This window comes from Carex rostrata, chromosome 15 (genome assembly GCF_964058835.1).
Source record: "Carex rostrata chromosome 15, lpCarRost1.2, whole genome shotgun sequence".
In the NCBI taxonomy this organism is placed as follows: Eukaryota; Viridiplantae; Streptophyta; class Magnoliopsida; order Poales; family Cyperaceae; genus Carex; species Carex rostrata.
The window spans coordinates 3,491,223-3,511,143 of NC_135932.1; the positions used below are offsets into that span (position 1 = coordinate 3,491,223).

The 19,921-nt window shown below is 35.2% G+C and overlaps 1 protein-coding gene and 1 long non-coding RNA gene across 2 annotated transcripts; both read left to right on the forward strand.

Moving 5' to 3' along the window:
- The first annotated feature begins 1,181 nt into the window (after positions 1-1,181).
- Positions 1,182-7,172, forward strand: LOC144566447 (uncharacterized). The gene is made up of 3 exons (XR_013515196.1): positions 1,182-1,298; positions 2,603-2,710; positions 7,100-7,172. It is a non-coding gene; the product is annotated as an uncharacterized LOC144566447 (long non-coding RNA).
- Positions 7,173-8,784: 1,612 nt separating this feature from the next.
- On the forward strand, positions 8,785-12,281 carry LOC144566577 (protein argonaute 1A-like). The gene is made up of 6 exons (XM_078316629.1): positions 8,785-8,890; positions 9,020-9,141; positions 9,541-9,678; positions 11,616-11,723; positions 12,057-12,119; positions 12,224-12,281. The coding sequence occupies exons 1-5, from the start codon at positions 8,785-8,787 to the stop codon at positions 12,087-12,089; spliced, it is 507 nt and encodes a 168-aa protein (XP_078172755.1). The 3' UTR covers positions 12,090-12,119; positions 12,224-12,281.
- Positions 12,282-19,921: the final 7,640 nt, after the last annotated feature.

Below are 19,921 nucleotides of genomic sequence, written 5' to 3' on the forward strand. Positions count from 1 at the left end.
ATGCCATTTCAGTGCTACTATTTTTTTTTTTTTAAAAACCAAAAACAATCTCTTCTCTTCTTTCTCGTTTCTAAACAAACCTGTTTTTCTGACCTTTTCTAAACAATTTATAAGCAAACCTTCTAAATAATTTATAAGAAAACCCTAAAAAAAAATAGTTCAGACTGAAATGACATTTCAGTTCGGGCTAAAAAAACATTGGATCAAAATGACATCTCGGTCCATGGGTGTTAAACCGAAGACTACACATGTTTTTTTAAAAAAAGCGGTGAAACCACCTGAAACTGAATTGCCATTTCGGTCAAAAAAAAAAGTTCAAACCAAAATGACATTTCAGTTTTTATGATTTTTGTTAAAAAAAATTTAATGATGTTGGTTTCATAAAATTCTTATTTTTAATTATGGTTTGTAAAAAAAAAAATCCTCTTTCCGATCCTGCTGCTTCTATTCTCCAAGGTTCAAATTCAGTGCGGTACCCTACCGTCTACCGTGTAGAATGATATTTGCATCGTCCGTTTTGATCTGGTACGAATCTCAAAGCGGACCCGACACCGAAATGGATTTCATCCCAGTGGGGTGTTATTCTATCCATACTAACTCTGATGGTGATCGCTATGCTACTGGTGAAGGAATGACAAACTAAAACTTCTTCAGGTTCAAACATTCTACAATGTAAATACTCACTAGAGGAAAAAAAATGTTTAACGAGGAATTAATGTTCAATATTTCTGGTTGTTGTAGCATGTTTGAAGAAACAGAAAAATGGGTCAAAATTGGTCAATTGGGTAGAAGTGTGTTGTCCTTGCAAACCATAGTAGGCTTGATTGAAATGGTATAATTTTTCACTTTTCAGTATGCTCCAGGGGCGGACCAATAAGGCCCAGGTTGTCCTATCCTGAATTTTCAAATATAATTTGCAGTCTAATAGAAATTAGAGTGTTGCCTCACCCTGAAAACTATTTAGTCTTATCCCGGGCCATAAAAATTTCCTGCACAGCCCATAAAAAAAAATTAATTCTCTCCCGAGCCCAGCGCTCCAACGTAAATCCTTTCCCTAATATAAAATTATGTTTTCCTCTCCCCAAGCCCACCGTATACGCGATTTCTGGCGCCTGTCCTCCGCCGCGTCTCCTTGGCTCTCAGCCTCTCCTCTGCTTTAATCTTGTGAAATTAAAATGTAGGTGTGCAAGATTATCAAGGAGCAGAAGTACCAGAAAAAGTTGAATGAAAATCAGGTCACTAATCTGCTTAGGGTCACTTGTCAGAAACCTGTCGATCATGAAAACAACATTCTTAATGTATTTATCTAAACAACATGCTTAGAAAAAAGAACTAGATTTGCTTTGCTTTTTTGAAAAATAGTGGTATGACTACCGATTTCATAGAAATCAAGCATACTTGATTTGATACTCAAAATAGATACTAAAATCAAATACAAAAACTCTTACAACAGTTTAACATCAAAAGACATAAAAACATACAAGTAAAAAACAGTATCACATAAAAACTAATATCTTAACAAAATGAATACTAAGCAAGCAGGAGTTCAAAATCAGTAATACCCTAGAAAACTAGTAATTCAATAAATCATCATCTGTCAACTCGTCTCCAGACATTTGACCTGGGGGGCTGCCAGCTCCAAGAGCCTAGGTTGACTCCTCTTCCTCCTCCAGTATCTGATCTGGTAGGTCCTTAACATCACATGAAAATATTAGACTTAATTTCAAGTATGAATTTTCAGATCTAAATTTACACCAAAAAGTAGCTAAAAAATTTATCTTAAACCCTAATGATTTAGCAGAAATAGGAGTAGTATCATCATTAAAAATAACTCTATTTTTTTTCTAACCAGACATTCCATAAGATAGCTCCCCTTAATAATTCTACAAGTTATCTATCCTTTAAGGGAATAGAAGCATCAAGTAACCACAAATCATCTAAAGAATTACATTCAAAGGTAAAAGAATTGTGTGTTGCAATTCAATTCCAGATTAATCGTACATAAGAACAATGTATAAATAAATGTTCAGTACTCTCATGTTGGTCACAAAATGCACAAGTAAGATCTTCTGGCCAACCTTTTTTTGCTAAGTAAACATTAGTTAGAATTTTATCTCGTCGGACCAGTCAAAGAAAGATTTTGATTTTTAAAGGGATGTTAGATTTTCAAATGGTATCATATTCAAAATTTGGTATACCACCATACTATAACCATTTATAAAAAGAATGAACAGTGAAGTGATCATCTCCATATCAATCTATCTTCTAAACTAGAAGACAAAGTAAAATGTTGCAATTTGTGATGCAAGGCAATCAATTCAATTCTATATATACCAGTTATTTGTCTTTAAAAAGACAAACTTAAATGAAAATTAGAAAATGCCCTCGCAATAGAAATAAACCGATCAGTAACAATAGAAAAAATGTGTGAAAATTGATGTTGTAAGGCATGTTTACTACACCATCTATCTAGCAAAAAAGAAGTTATATTTCTATTTTCTATCTCTTTATTTAAACCTAAATTGATAACCATTAGAAAAAAAAGAAGATTTGCTTTGCTAATGTCCTTATTCTAATTATTTCCATTTTTTTGAACTCACAGACCATTAGAGATAACAAGTATACTGAGGATATTTTTACAACTGAGTTTGGGTTAACTGTCAACGAGCAACCCACCATCATTGAGGCTCGTGTTCTGCCTCCACCTTTGGTATCTCTCATTTAAATGTTTATTATTTTTATTTTTTTTTGTTGAACACCATTCCTGTGTCCATATGCATATAAGCACTCTGATAATAAAAAAAAGCACACTATACCCTAGAGTTAAAAGTCCATTGTGAACTACGTATCTCATCCTAATTTGGTCTCACTTGGTTGATCTGGTGATCTCCTTTGTCTTAATTGCCAACATAAAAACAAAAAGAGAGAGTGGTACCATAGTTCGAAAAATCGGCCGATTCCGAGTCAAATTGGCCGATTCAACTCGGAATCGGACTGGACCGAGCCGATTTTTGCCCAATTCTCAAGTTTGTGCGATTTTAAAAAAAAAATCGGATGAACAGTGTCGAAATCGGCCGATTTTCTAATTTTCCGTCCGATTTACACCGATTCAAACGATTTAAAGTGAAAAAAATTTCAATTTGACTAACCTCTGTGCCTGTGCCGATTCAGAGAAGAAGAAGGCAGCCCGAAAGGGGGAGAAGGCGCGCAGGAGGAGAAGGCAGCCCGAAAGGGGGAGAAGGCACCGAAGACGTGCCATTTGAGCTTGATTTTTCGAACCATGGTGAGAAGGGGGAGAAGAACACCGAAGACACGCAGGAGAGGAGAAGGGTGTCTGATATTTGGCATTTTTTAAAATCGGCCCTTGATGTTTTTATTATTTAGAACTTAATATGTATATATTTTTTTTAGTGAAAGGCCTTCAGCAGTAGCATGACTAGTGTTTATTTTGTTTTTTCTTGCATGTGATGCTCATTATATTATGCATGTGACTTACTAGAGTTCTTCTGATGACAATTTAGTGATTATTAACAATAAAAACAAATACATTATTTACAATAAAAACAAATACATGTGACTCAGCCACTTCCAGGTTTCTCTTTATAAGTGGTTTTATTGGCAGCCACTTCCAGGTGCTAATTACAAGTGCTCTCATTCAGGTGCTAATTACAAGTGCTCGCATTTAGGTGCTCTCATTTTTTTTATGCTACTGATGAAAAAAAAAAATGCAATTTTCCATTTAATTGTATTTTTTTCTGCAACCTCTTATAATTTTTATATATACATAATAATTAATTAATTTATAATATCTTGTTATTTAATTTAGATATGGCTGATAGAGGCAAATCGACATGTAGAGTAGAAGATATTGGTTGGGAACACTTTGAAGCAGTTGATGCTAATAAACAAAGGGTAAAATGTAAGTGGTGTCATAGAATCATTTCAGGTGGAATTTATAGAGGAAAACAACATTTGGGTGGGATAAAGGGTAATGTTATGATATGTACTCAAGTCCCAAAATAAATTCAAGCTCAATTTAATCAATATGTTCGAGGAAAAAAACTAGAAAAACAAAGAACAAGGGAACGAGAAGAAATAATAGCAAATGAGTTGACAATAGTCCCAGAAAATTTATCGGATGAGGATGTCTCGGATCCCGAACTTCATAGAGCTCTAAGAGAAAGTAGAGAGACTCACAGGGTTGAACAATTTCAACGTAGGGGGGCGAAGGATCTTCTAGAGCAGAGTTAGGGCGCTCTGCTTCTATGCGTGTGCCTGAAGGGTTTGGTGGTCGTAATAAGAGACTGTTGAATGTAGGGATCGGGACGACTAATAGGCAACCTATGGTCGATGATTATTTACACTCAAAACAAACAAGTCGACAATCCAAAATTTCTAATGTTGTGCTAAGGGGTATAAAAGATGCAAAACAATATTTAGGTCGAGCGTGGACAAAGTTCTTTGTTCATGATGGTATCCCTGCACATGTTGCAGATAGTGCCTACTTTAAAAGGGCTATTGAAGCAACACAGGAATGTGGAACTGGTGTCCGTGCACCAAAGTCATATGAGATTTATAATAAATATCTACCAATGAAAGTTGGGAAAATTGAAAATCACATAAAAAACTTTCATAGCCACTGGGATGATTTTGGTTATACCATAATGTGTGATGGATGGACCTCTAATAATAAAAGAAATATTATTAATTTTTTGGTTTATTGTACCGAAGGAACGATATTTTTGAAATCTGTTGATGCAACGAATAATTACAAAAGTGCAAATTACATTTGCGGTTTGATTGAAGAAGTTGGTGCCACTCGTGTTGTCCAAGTAGTGTCCGACAATGGTGCAAATTTTAAGAAAGCAGGAAGCCTTCTCATGGATCATTACAGCCACATATTTTGGACACCATGTGCCGCCCACTGTATTGATCTCATGTTAGAAGATATTGGTAACACTGATGAAATAAAAGATGTTGTTCAAAAGGCACAAAATTTTACAAATTTTATATATAATCATCAGTGGGCTCTTAACTTGATGCATGAAGCTACCAACAATCGGGAGTTGCTTAGACCCGGTATCACACGCTTTGCAACAAATTTCATTACTTTACAAAGCATATACACATTTAAGGATGCACTTGTACAGATGGGTCTAAAGTCAAATTGGATTGAACAAGTTCGAAAGTTGAAAACAAAGAAGGACAAAGAATGTGATGAAAATGTGAGAGATCTTTTGCTCAATGAAAGATATTGGATTTTTGTTGCTGAGACAATTCAACTATTTGAGCCACTAATTAAAGTGTTACGAATGGTGGATTGCGATGACAAAGCCGAAATGGATTTTTTATATGAAGCAATGGATCGTGCGAAAGAGAAAATCAAAAAGAGTATTGGTGCAAGACGCAGCAAACAATGGTGGAAAATAATTTATAAAAGATGGGAAAAAACACTTCACCAAGATATACATGCAACAGGTAAAATATTTATTTAAAATAATAAGCTATTTTATATTTTTTTTTATTAATACTTATGTAATATCATTAACTTTTCAGGATATTTTCTCAATCCGCGATTCCAATTCTCACAAGCAGTTCAAAATGACATTGAAGTATTGAGAGGCCTTAGAAATGTCATTGCAAGATTACAACCTGTTTTGGCTAAACAAATTAGCGCAGAAAGAGAGGTAAATTATTATTGTGCAAACTTTATTGATATGGAATATTCACTATTATTAATCTCTAATATTTATATATTATGAGAATAAATTTATTTGCAGGCTGAACGGTATCGTAGAAGATTAGGAACATTTTCTACCGAGAAAATGTTAACAGCAGCAAAACAGTGCCCTCCGGCTGAATGGTGGAATATCTATGGACGAGAAGAATGTCCAAATTTAGCACCTATTGCCATTCGAATTTTAAGCCAAACAGTCTCTTCCTCACATTGTGAGAGAAATTGATCCACATTCGCTTTGATCCATACAAAAACAAGATTGAAAATGAACCGGCTTATGCATCTTGTTTTTTGCCACTACAACATGCGCCTAAGAGAAAGACAACTGAGACGAACATATGATCATGATTCGAATCAGATAATTGATCTTGATCAAATATTTCATGAAGATGATCCGCTTCAAACTTGGATCAAGTAATGGAATTTTTTTTATACATTAAAACTGGTGAAACAAATAGTTAATTAATTTTAATCATTATTTTAATATCAGAGAAGAAGAAGACGCTATTCTTGATGATAGAGCCAACGAGTGGCTCGATGATGTCTCTGATGATGAGGGCAATAATAACAATTCAAAGAGTGACACTGGTGGTAGTGATGGTGTCCCTATTACAAATCTGGAAACTCAAAATCCAGATTCTGAACCAATCCACCAGCGAAGGGAACAACCACAGGGCCTAACCTTAGAGAGTGAATATACAGGAAGACGATATAGAGATGTCAATGAACTATCAGCAAGGCATCGAAATATTAATTCTTATGATGGCATGTATGGGACCTCAGAGTTTAGTGGAGGATATCATTCAAGCTCATCTACGTATGGAGTACAACTAGACTACAATTCAAGTAGTAATTCAGAATTTTCTAGCACATACAATCCATATGTTGGATATGAGGATGCTAATAATTCTTCATTTGACACTACATTAATGTCTTCATTTTTTGGCCCTGTACAACAATATCCATATTCGTTTTTTAATACAGACAATGAGATGATCCAGCCAGCTCGGTATAGCTTCTGGCAATAAAAGTATGTTATATTTGTAATGTTTGTAATACATTAAATAATTAGTGGATTATATGAGTGTAATATTATCTTAATTAACATATTTTTTTATAAATTATTTTTATCAAATTTTTCTTACTTTTTGGCTACAAAACAAGGCTTCTGCCAAAAAAACCCGATTTACCGATCCAATTTTCCGATTCCGGCCGATTCATCCGATTCTAACTTGGCGGTCAAAAATCCGATTCCGATTCTGATTCTGATTTTTTGAACTATGAGTGGTACCAATTAAAGGTTTTCAGGTTTCCTTTCTCCTATATTATTTACCGTTCAATCTGTGTTATTTTATTGTGCAGCTCAAGTATCATGATGCGGATGTTGAAAAAGAGTGCATGCCGAGATTTGGTGTATGGAATATGAGAGATAAGGTGCTCTCTCTGCCCCCCCCCCCTCTTTTTGGATGCCTTAGCAGCACTGTTATCAAAACTGGACCGGACCGGCCAGTTTGACTGGAATAAACCGGAACCGGACAGGTTTACGGTTTGGTTCGCTATTTGGACCGGATATTAAAATAGAACCGGATATATTTAATTAAACCGGCCGGTTTTATATAAAAAACCAGAGTAAAAGAAATAAAAAACCGGTTTTATATTGGTTTTTTGTCCATTGTTGTCATGTGACTATTTTCAATTTTGAATGAAAAGGAACAACTTTTGAGGAGAAAATGCAACAACTTTTAGAAAAAAAAGTGGAATCTAATGTGTATTATTATGTGACTAACTTTGTGTAGTCGTTTATATTTTGTAACATACTTTTGTAAACAATTATGTTTTTAAGAATAATCCAACATTTGTTGCAATATTATTTTTTTTATAAACTAAATATTAATTATAATATGGATCATTAGGGGTTCACTTGATCACAAAAACTAAAGAATTTATATGTAGTTATTCAATTTATTTATGAAGTATAAAATATAAAATTTCTTTGATGAAAAAAATATTTCATAATATTTTATTTAATTATTTTACTAATTCTAACAATAAGTTCTACATTTGAGCTACAATAGATATATTATTTTCTAATAAAAAATAATTATTTCTAATATATAAATTCACTTTTATAGTACATTGTTAATATGTATATTGAAAATTTTATTACATAAAACATAATTATTTATAATAATAATTATATCTTATAAATAAATATGTAAGTATTTAAAAAATCAACAGTCAAACCGGTTGAACCATCGGTCTGACCAGTGAACCGTTAAGTCCGGTTTTGATAACATTGCTTAGCAGCAGCTGCTAATTAAGTGCCTCTCTCTCTCTCTTCTTTCTGACTCTTGTCTCTAAATGGATCATTGGATTGGATGCAGAAATTGGTGAATAGTGGAAAATAAACTTCTGGTATTGTATCTCCTTTTCACACACACCGTCGATGCAAATGATGCTAGATGGTTTTGCAAGAAGTTAGGTGACATGTGTTGTGTTTCTCGAATGGTATGTGCGCATATTTTTTATTATAGCATTTTCATTGCAAAAATTGCTTTTTCTTGAAAAAAAACTAAATATTTTATGAAATAGGAATTTGCGCCAAATCCAATCTTGCACCTCATAGCGGTACAAGGGGACAGATTGGAGGCAGTCTTGAAGTCACGTTTTGAAGAGGCTGTTAATGCCCTTTCTCGTCAAGATAAGAAACCTGATTTACTTATTGTCTTTCTCCCAAATAGCAATGGAAGTTTCTATAGTATGCTCTCTCTCTCTCTCTCTCTCTCTCTCTCTACTTCACATGATGCGCACACACAGATACACTCCCTTTCCAAATTCAGATAAAATAATTAGGTTTTTATGTGTGATGAGCAGTTTATAGATGTGGAAAGAATAATAACTAATTAAGTTGAGAATTCCAGCTCTGTGATGCTTAGAATGCAGTCCTTCACAAGAACTAAGAATTTTTTTCTTTTTGAGAAATCCTTAGAAGTTAGAAGCAGCCGCTAAGGTTCTTTCTCAATAACTCCCGTCTCTCTTTCTCTGTCATGCACCTCAATCCCTCTTCTAGCTCAGCATCTCCCTCTCGTCCTTCCTCTTTTTTATCTTCTTCCACGGTGTCTGCTGTGACTGAAATTTGGAACTTCAAAATCAGTTTTTTTTTTTCCGATCTTCGGAGTTTGTTTTATAAATTTGAAATTTGTTTCCTGCTCTACGATTCCTGTTGCAAATGTGCATATTGTTGATGTCTATTTTGCAAATTATTTTTAATCATTCATATAGGCAATCTCAAGAGGATATGCGAGACAGATATTGGTCTGGTCACACAATGCTGTTTGACGAAGCATGTGGCAAAAGCAAGTCCCCAGTATCTCGCAAATTTGGCACTTGAGATCAATGTCAAGGTTTGTTTTTATTATTGTTCCTTTTCCATTATCCTTTTTTTTTTTTTGGTTTAAAGAGGCAATTTGCTTGTAACCCTGAATGACTTCAAAGCATCATGGACCCCCTGGAAAATTAAAATATCATGGATTCCTTCAATTAACTCATAAAGTATCTGGCGTCTGTTTCCTCACTTGAAAGATGCTTAAACTACATTCCATTCCTTCAATCATTCTGATGTTTTATGTTGGTTAAATGAGATACTATTTCTTTTGATGGGTATCGTTAATGTTTGATACATGTAAAGGCCGACACGTACATAACTGTTTTTTAATTTCATAATGTACTTTTGTTTAACCATCTTCAATATTATATTGAATTTTATCTCTGAAAAAATAGAATTGTAAAAAAAAAAATTATAGGTTGGTGGAAGGAATACTGTTCTGGCAGATGCAATCACAAGACAGGTCCCAGTTGTTGGTCGGACACCAACTATTATTTTTGGTGCTGATGTGTCTCATCCTTCTCCTGGAGAAGATAGTGACCCTTCAATTGCAGCGGTAATTTTTTTTTCGTGCACTACAGCAGATTACACTATCAGCGACCGGTTTTCCGGTCGCTGATAGTTACGGCGCCGGTCGCTGATGTCAGATCCGGTCGCTGATGGTAAAAACCGGTCGCTGAAGGCATTGTCGCTGATGCTCTCACGATGACGTCAACGGTCGCTGAATGACGTCATCCGGTCGCTGCTATTGTATCTGCGACCAAATTGTTTTTGTCGCTGTTGTTTTTTTTCTGACGTCATGAAAGGATATCTGCGACTAAACATCCGGTCGCTGTTGTTTTTTTATTATTATTTTTTTTGCAAAATGTAGGTATTAACTATTAATACATTACAGAGTGCATCACTGATTCAAATATCACATTTAGGTAATAGAAATAATACATATTAATTCCACATGAGCTAATTTCATACACATATTTACATATCATATTTTCACAATACTAATTACATGAGCTAATTTCATACACATATAAACATGATACAACCAATATGTACATCAAGTAATGTTTGAAAAATGAAGCCATATTTACACAGTAAGCAGCCTTCTCAAGTTCTAACCGCTAATTTCATACACAGTAAGCAGCCTTCTCAAGTTCTCAAGCCATATTTACATGAGCTAATAGAAGAGTACATTATATATGGTCACTTTAACATTTGAGTTACCTTGACTATGTCAGAGCAAGTGTAACAACTCGTCTCTTTAATCTTCCTAACTACTTCAAAAGAATCTTCAGGTGGAATGAACTCTCATTTTTCCTATAAGAAACCAAAAAACTCAGATCTTCCAGAAACCACTAGTGAAATCTTCTTCTATCAAATGAACTTGGAAACCATGACACCCACGCGAGACACATAATAGGCAATATAAGGGAAAAACAAATAAAAAGAAGCGACAGAAACATAAGTTACCTTCAAAAGCTTTTGGATAAAGCAGATAACATCCTTTGCCTGTAATTGGAATAGATTTGATACTGCTCCCGATCACATAGCCGTCAGCTACTGGTACAATTTTGCCTATAGAACCAGTTTAGTAGTTCACTAAATAATTGGGTGTCTACTGACACAATTTTGCTCATTTTGGTATAGGAATAGAAAAGGAAATTAAATCATCTATATCCATCTCAGCTTATAAATTGATCAACCAAGTCAGATAAGGTTGAACAATTCAAACATAGTGTCCATTCAAGCAGCCAATGCACCAATGCAGCCATTTTACATAAAACACCCAAGCAAAATCAGCAGCAAATACCCAAACTGTTCTTATCGGTTCCCTAAAATTGCTAACAGCATAGTACCATAGCCTCACTCTCTACAATTGAACCTCAAACCAGCAATTTTTTGAATCGAATAAAAAATCAAACTAAACTAACAAATTAGATAAGAATCAAACTAAACTAATTGAAAGAGGAAAAAAATAATTATACCCGTATCAAGAGAATCGAGCCTTCGATCCGACCAGCTGCCTCTGCCGCCTCTGCTGATCCTTGTAACCACGAATTGGAAGAAACACAAATTGAATAGAAATCGAAGAGAGAAGAGATTTGAGCAGATATTTGAGTTAGAGATCCTTTCTTCTAACCGAGAAAATCGCACCAAATCGCAGAAAATCGAAGCTAGGGTTCACCGGCCACAGAAATTCGTATTGCCCGTGTGGGGAGAAGAAAGGCAGAGGGAAAAGCTAGGGTTCGCGCGAGGGAGAAGCTGCCGCGTTTTTTTATTTTCCCAATACTTTCTGCGACTGGTGAGGGCGCCGGTCACTGATAGTGAGTCGTCGCATCTGGTTTTTGGATTTTTTTTTTTTGGGAAAAAGGATTATCTGCGACCAGCGTTTTCACCGGTCGCAGAAACATCAATTTGCTGTAGTGGTGTTTTCAATTTGGAGGTTTCTTTTATGTAGTGAATAATTATTTTCTTATTTTTATTCATACTTAGGTTGTTGCTTCACAAGATTGGCCAGAGGTTGCAACTTATGCCGGTACTTTCAGAGCACAAGCCCATCGGCAAGAGATTAATTATATTCCATTTAGGCGAGATGGTCAAGTGTGTATTTTGTTTGCCATTTATTTCTCTTTTCTAATATTTAGCTATATTACAGTCTTGGTCATTCTCGTTGTGTCACTTCTATGTAAATTCTCATCCATAAAAATCACAGATAAAAACAGCGAGAATAGCGAGAACAGCGAGAATAGCGCTGTTCCGATCCATCCAAACATACTCAGGAATAGCGAGAATAGCGCTGTTCTCGCTGTTCTAGCTATTCCTACAAAAACATGGAATAGCAAATGAACTCTCTCAAAGCCTCAATCCCTACAGTAGTAACTTGTACCTCTGGATCCCTACAGTAGTAACTTGTACCTCTGGAATTCATTGCAGGGAGCATCTCATATCTTTCAGAAGAAAAACTAATCTGGAGCCTAAGCAGATCTTATTTTATCGGTACTTTTTATTTATTATTTTTTGTATGTAATATATGATACCGACATGATCCAAGTAATTTTCTGTCTTTTTAGAAAACCAAGTAACTCTCTGTGCGTGTGTAGGGATGGAATTAGTGAAGCTCAATTTCAGCAAGTATTGCAATATGAAATCAACGCCATATAAGAAATGTAAAATGATCCTTTTATATCCAAAAACTGAAAGTATTAGTTGAGTAGAACTAGAGTGTTCTTAAGCTCACCAAAGTGTTTGGTGAGCTTAACTCCAAAATCCATCAAATTGATTTCAAATGACGAATCTGAACTGTTGGAAGCTGTCTATCTTACGTGTGATGCGTCTACATATGAAATTTTTAAACATTCGAATTAGTTTAGTATAAAATCAAGCAGTCAAAAAACATTCAAAAAATGAATGCACTAAAATTAATTTATTAACCTTCTAATTTTGACCGATTGACTTTATACTAAACTAATTCAAATGTTTAAAAATTTCACATGTAGACACATCACACGTAAGATAAGCGGGTTCCAACAATTCGAATTCGTCATTTGAAATCGATTTGATGGGTTTTGAAGTTAAGCTCACCAAACACTTTGGTGAGTTTAAGAACACCCTAGTTCTACTCGTATTAGTTCTTTGCAAGTATAGTTTATATTGTAGTTTAATATACAATTTATCAACATTGTAGGCCTGTAAGCAGCTGCACCGACTATAACGTTCATAGTGGTGCAAAAGAGGCATCACACCCGCTTCTTCCCGTCTGACAACAGAAATATGGATCGGAGCGGGAATGTTCTACCTGGTAAGACACAACTTGTGGAAGTACTGCATTTTATAGTTTGCATTTGTTTTTAATGTAATTAAGTTTTTTTTGTTGTAATTTGATGTGCAGAGACTGTGGTTGATACCAAAATTTGTCACCCAACGGAGTTCGATTTGTATTTGTATAGCCATGCGGGCATGCATCCAGGTATAATTTTTTATTCTTCAGTCAAATTTTCTTTATCACACTGAAATGATCTTCTTTTGAGTATAGTATAACTCTTATACACTGTATTTTTTATAATTTTGGGTCAATTTTTATCTTCTTCTTCTTCAAAGCCTTTATTCTCAAATAAGTTGGGATAGACTAGAAATGGAACCCAACTGGGAATCAACAACACAGGGACTTTCCAGGAGATCACCCATCCTAAGTACTACTCATGTCCAATCTGTGAGGGTTTTATTTCCATAAAGATGTGGTTTTTTGTACTTCTGGTTCGCCAAGCCTATCACAAACTCTCAATTTTCCTGGCTTGGGAGTTGGGACAGGCTGTGCAGAAACTACACAGTTGGAGTTGTCAATATTATCTTTGAAAAAAAAAATAAACAAACTCATTTGAATTAAACCTTTTGAAATATTCTTAATATAATTGGGGCTAAATGATAAAATGCAAACAATAATTATCTATTAATTTTTTATAATTTATACCTGCTAATGTCTTCCAAATTTTTTTTTCCAATGTTCTTGCATTATGTAACAGAAAACTATTGCACATGTATGTGAACATAAAATGTGACATTGCTCCTGGATTACTATAATAATTTTGTGTGAAATAATATTAATTTTCAGGGAACTAGCCGTCCAGCACATTATCACTTCCTTTGGGATGATAACAAGTTCAATGTTGATGAACTACAGATGCTAACCTACAATTTGTGCTACACGTAATTCTCCTATATATTATTTTCTTGTTATATGTCATTGATTTATTTAAAAGGTATCATCTTTTTTTTTGTTTACAATTATTTAAGCTCCCCAAGTGAAACTTTTCCCCTTATGGAGATTTCAATGCGACCTTTCTCTTTGTGAGGATTTGGGTAGGCCTCTAGGAGAACTTAATTACCATCGATCGGATGGCTTTAGTTATCGATTATCAAAAATTGGTTTGTCTACAACAAATTTTTCCATTGTTTATGATTATTGACTATTTACATCTCAATTTGCAGTTATGCCAGGTGCACGCTCTCTGTTTCTATTGGTATGTGTGAATATTCTTTATATCAATTCGTGATTCTCGGTTTTCCATTTTTTTTTTTTTTTTTTTACTTGGTCACTCGTTTATTTTCATCAAACATAACTGGAATGCACATAAGCAAGCAAGTACTCTGTGTCTATACACGGTGATTAAAATTATAACATATCATCGAACATTGGGCATATTTTATTAACTTTATTTTATTTTCTTAAATTTGTATCTCTGTAGCTCCTCCTGCGTATTATGCACATCAAATTGCATACCGTGCACGGTCATATCTGGACTCTGGGGTGTCTGATTCAGGATCTTTTGCAACTGGTTCTTCTGCGGACCGTGTCAATGCATCATCTGCCACGGTCAGGCAATTACCCGCTTTGAAAGATTTTTTTTTTTTTTGAAAAAAGTGGTAACATCCACCGATTTCCATTAAAATGAAAACCCCATACAGAGTTTAACGGTACCAACAAGTACTAGATACAAAGTATTCGTCTACTGGTATTGATCAATACCACTATAAACTCAAATGACAAACACAAAAGACTAAACATCTAACCAAAAATCAAAACAAAACATCACATATGTAAAGCAAACAACGGTAACTTTCTAGTTATATGACAATCCTAAAGAAATAAGCATAAAAGACCCTAGAATTTTAAGAAATTGCTGCAGATTGTAAGGAGCTGCAGCACCCATCAGAATCATCACTAAAAGAGGCCTCATCACCATTGGAATTGCTCTCTGCTCCAAGCATAGGGGTTGAACCCTGTGGAGCCCCCATGGAAATGGTCACCGTAGACCCTATCAATTCCTTCAAATCACAAGGGAAAATTAGATTCAATTTACAAGAAAGGTCTGTTTTTTGATTTAAAGCCCAAAATCTAGCTATCGTTATGATTTTAGACCCTAAAACATGTACCGCTTGTATCTGTCCTCCTTGAAAAATAATTCTGTTTCTATCCAACCATAAACTCCATAAAACTGAGCCCCTAATAATTTCAATAATATGTGGATCTTTCAAAGGAATACAACAATCCATCTCCCACAAAGCTTCTATATTATCATACACAAAATAGAAATTGTTATATTGAGCAATCCAGTTCCAAATTGATCTAGCAAAATGACAATTCACAAATAAATGATCAATAGTTTCCTCGTAGGAACAATAAACACACCGAGTATCGCCTGTCCACCCCCTTTTACTCAACCTATCTTTGGTTAAAACCCGCTTTTGTCTAACTAGCCATAAAAAAATTTTAACTTTTAAAGGTATTCTAGCATTCCAAATACTATTGTAGGTTGTGTCCTTAACTCCACCAGATTCTAAAAATTTATAAAGGGATTTTACAGTGAAGTTACCATGTGGAGTCCATCTCCATACTATTTGGTCTACTATATGGCTTAACCTAACAGAAGATAATAGATTAACCAAGGCTACCCATTCCGTAAGGTAAGTACCGGTTAATTGTCTAGCTAATTGAATATTTAATCTACCATTTTGAAAAGCAACAGCTATAGAGATATCTTTGTCATACGCAATGTCAAATAAATTAGGAAAGTCAATACACAACAAAGATTCTCCACACCATCTATCTAACCAAAACCGCACTGATTCCCCATTCCCAACCTGCCATGAAATACTTTCCTGTACAATACTACGGAATTTTAAAATATCGTTCCATAAAGGAGACTTTACTCTTTTATCCCCTGTATAGGAATATTTCTCAATAATGATATTTTTCCATGTACCTACTACCTTATTATCATAAAATCGAACTAACCACTTTGCCAAAAGAGAGGTATTCATTCTATGAAGGTCTAACAGCCCAAGGCCCCCTTGGTACTTGTTCTTACAAACCCTATCCCAAGCAATTAGTGATGGTTTTTTCCTAACTGTGTTTCCACCAAACCACAAAAATTTACGTCTAATCCTATCAATTTTATACCTAATCTTACTTGGCATTTTATATAATGAAAGCCAATATAAGGGTATAGCTGAAACCACAGAATTTAATAAAGTTACCTTCCCCCCCATTGACATTAATTTACCTTTCCATGTTTGTAACCGCTTTTCAATTTTCTCAATCAAAGGTAACCATTCAGCCTCACTTAGTTTCTTCCAATGCAACGGGACACCTAAGTACATAATAGGCAATTTAACTAGTTTACATCCTAATAGGTTAGCAAGGGCTTGTCCCTGTTCCTCACCAACATTCAAAGGTACCATCTCACTTTTATCAAAGTTTATTTTCAAACCTGATAAGTTCTCGAAACCTAACAGTAACCACCTAAGCACGAGAATCATTTTCCTATCAGCTTTCAAAAAAAGTAATGTATCATCCGCAAAATGTAAATTAAGTATATTGCCATTATTAGCAAAGTTTCCTAACCCTTGTAGCAAACCTACCCTTTGAGCTCGCAACAGAATTTTATTTAAAACATCGGCAATAAGATTAAAAAGAAGGGGTGAAAGAGGATCCCCTTGGCGTAAACCCCTTTTACAATGAAAATAATCCCCTAATTCTCCATTTAAATTTATACAAGATTTGCCACTATGTAAAAGAAGGGAAATCCAAGAAATAAATTTTTCCCCAAAACCTCTCAAATGCAAGACTTCCAACAAGAAATCCCAATGGACCCGGTCATAAGCCTTTTCAAAATCTAATTTAAATAACACACCTTGTTCCTTTTTTAATCTAACACTATGCAATACTTCATTGGCCACAATAATATTGTCCATAATCAATCTACCTTTAATGAATGCTGATTGGGATGAATCTATCAACGTATCCATGCATAAAGAAAGCCTATCTGTTAAACATTTGGTAATTATTTTCATACTACAATTTATTAAACTTATTGGTCTAAAGTTTCTAACATCTGAGGCATTATCTTTCTTTGGTATTAAACAAATGGACGCCATATTAATTCTTTGTAAATCTAAATTGTTATTGTAAAAAGCTACTACTAGTTTCATAAAGTCATGTTTTATATCCTCCCAAAATGTTTGATAAAATAAAAAAGAGAAACCATCAAGGCCTGGGGCCTTTGACGGATTACATGAAAAAACTGTTTTAGTAATCTCATCGATTGTAAAAGGGGCTTCTAAAGCCTGTTGTTGAACCAAAGTCAAGTTTTCTGCATCAGCCCACATTGGCTGAATTGACACTCTCCTATCTGTAGTAGTCCCTAATAATTCTTTATAAAAAAAAGTGATATGATTCCTAATTAATTGTACATCCTGTACTAAAACGCCATCTATCATAAGGGCAAAGATAGAATTTTTCTTTTTCCTAATAGAAGCTTGGATGTGAAAATACTTAGTATTAGCATCTCCTTCAAGAAACCACTTAGTTTTAGCCCTACTTTGCCAATATAACTCTTCATCCCTAAACAATTGTTTTAAATCTACTTGACATTTCTGCCACTGTTGTTGATCCAAGTCATCCAAGGAGTCTAATTCAGCTAACCGCTCATATCTATCTAAAGTATGTAACAATTGTGTTTTAGCTTTCCGTTGAGACGCCCTAAGATTATTATTCCATCCACGTAATTTCTGTCGCAAAAATTGAAGTTTTAAACGCCAACTATTACCTAATTCCTGTGTTAGAGTGAAAGAATTCCACCATTTTATTAGCAATTCAGAAAATCCCTCTTGGTGTAACCAATCCTTTTCAAATCTAATAGATTTATTCCCAACAAATGAAACAGCTTGTGTACTAACTATTATAGGATTATGATCAGATTGAATCCTAGGTAAAGAATAAGCCCCTGAATTATGAAAATGAGCATTCCAACTAGTGGAACATAAAAACCTATCTAATAACGCTTTAGAATTAGAAAAAACAGATCTTTGCCAAGTAAAACTCCTATTATTCAGACCTAATTCCATTAATTCAAGATCTGAAATACAAGCATTAAACCTGTTACTCAACACATAATTGTAAGTCTTTCCTACTTTTTCTCTTCTGTTCCTAATGAAATTAAAATCCCCACAAATCATCACCGCATCAGGACCTAACTTACAAATATCTCTAAGTTCATTTAAAAAATTACCCCGTAAATTTGAAACAGTAGGCCCATATACAACAGAAAAAATCCACTCAAAAGAATCCACTTTATTTTTTAAAAGAACTGAAATAGAAAAATCTTTAACCCAAACCGACTTGACCTCAAATATATCCTCATTAACACCTAATAAAATGCCACCTGAACTACCCACTGATGCTTTATAATGCCAATTATTAATAGTTGTGCTTAATGTACTAAAAAACAGAGGAGAATAAGCTTGTAGTTTAGTTTCTTGAACCCCAACGATATCTATCTTATTATGAAGTGAAATATCTTTTAGAATACGTTTAGCTAGAGGATTTCCCAATCCCCGAATGTTCCAACTTAGAATTCTACTCATTATTCAAACTAGATAAACCCTCAGAATTCTCCAACATAACTCTGGAACTTATATCTACAATTTCCTCTCCTAAAACCTGTTTTTGTGCTAGCAAATCAGACATCACTGTTGTAAAACGGTCTTTATGAAAACCTCGTAAATAATTAATGACGATCAGTTTTGCATCATAACAATCCCCTAACTTGAAACCAGCAATCTCATACAGCTGAATCAAATCGTCATCTATAAATTCCACAAACGGAAAATCATCTAAAAAACTAAAAGTACCTGGAACAGCAAAAGATTGTCGGCCTCCTCGTCCGCGGCGTCCACCTCTACCACGACCCCTGCGGTTGAAAGCTTGTTGGGCAAGGCCACCTCTCTGACGTGTACTATGGCGTGTTGCCTCTGGAATCACCACAGAAGGTTCCTCTGGAACAGCTAGTACAGCACGTTGAACCTCCAGAACCGCTGGTATCTGAGGAAGACCTTCTACAGATGGAGGAACATTCACCTTACTTTTGTCACTGCCAACAGGGTCTGTCCCCGTGGTCTCCTCTGTAGGAACTATAGGGTCAACAGAAGGCAGAAGTGATGGCGACACCTCTACTGGTTGCAAAGCAGCCTCATTGCTACTTACATCATTTGAAGTCTCCCCAACCATCTCCACTGGTCTATCACCATGTGACCTGTCATTACCCAAACTCGAAAACGGATTACTATCCAAAAGGTCTTCGTCGTCATCCTCCTCGGTCACCTTTCGTTCATCACACACAACACCTTTACCTTTCCCTTGCACTTCCTCAACCTTATTACACTTACCATCCTCAACCACCCGCTCACCAATTACTATCCCTGGTCCTGATCCATGCCTCTCATGGACCCTTTTAGGTCTCTTGTCCAAGTTCAGAGCTAAAGGATCCTCCCAAAAAGGTTCCTCCCAAGAACGCCTTTTCTGCCAGTATGAATCAGATCGACCTACATTCGTATCACTGCTCTTCTTCAAACTATCGACCTCAAAAGTCAAAAAATAAAAGCGATGGAACTGATGATCACCAACATATTGCAAAACTCGAGCTTTAGGAATGCTTGCTAGATCTGGCACCCCTATTTTCAATCGAAGGACTGAAAAGTCATAATGCCCGCTAGAACGAGGATCAACATCAATCAAGACACCCCCTAAATTGTCAACTAACCTGCGAAACTCCATTGGAGTCCAAAGCTGCGGTGGAAACCCTCGGATATTGATCCAGACTTGCACAGGGTCGTATCCCCCATCATGTGAAAGAAAATCAAAGGGAGCCACCTCAAAGACGACATCGCCCAGTAAGATCTGTCCTCGAGTTAGTATCTCAGAGCGCCACTTGACATTTGGTGTATCAATCAAGTAAAGATTA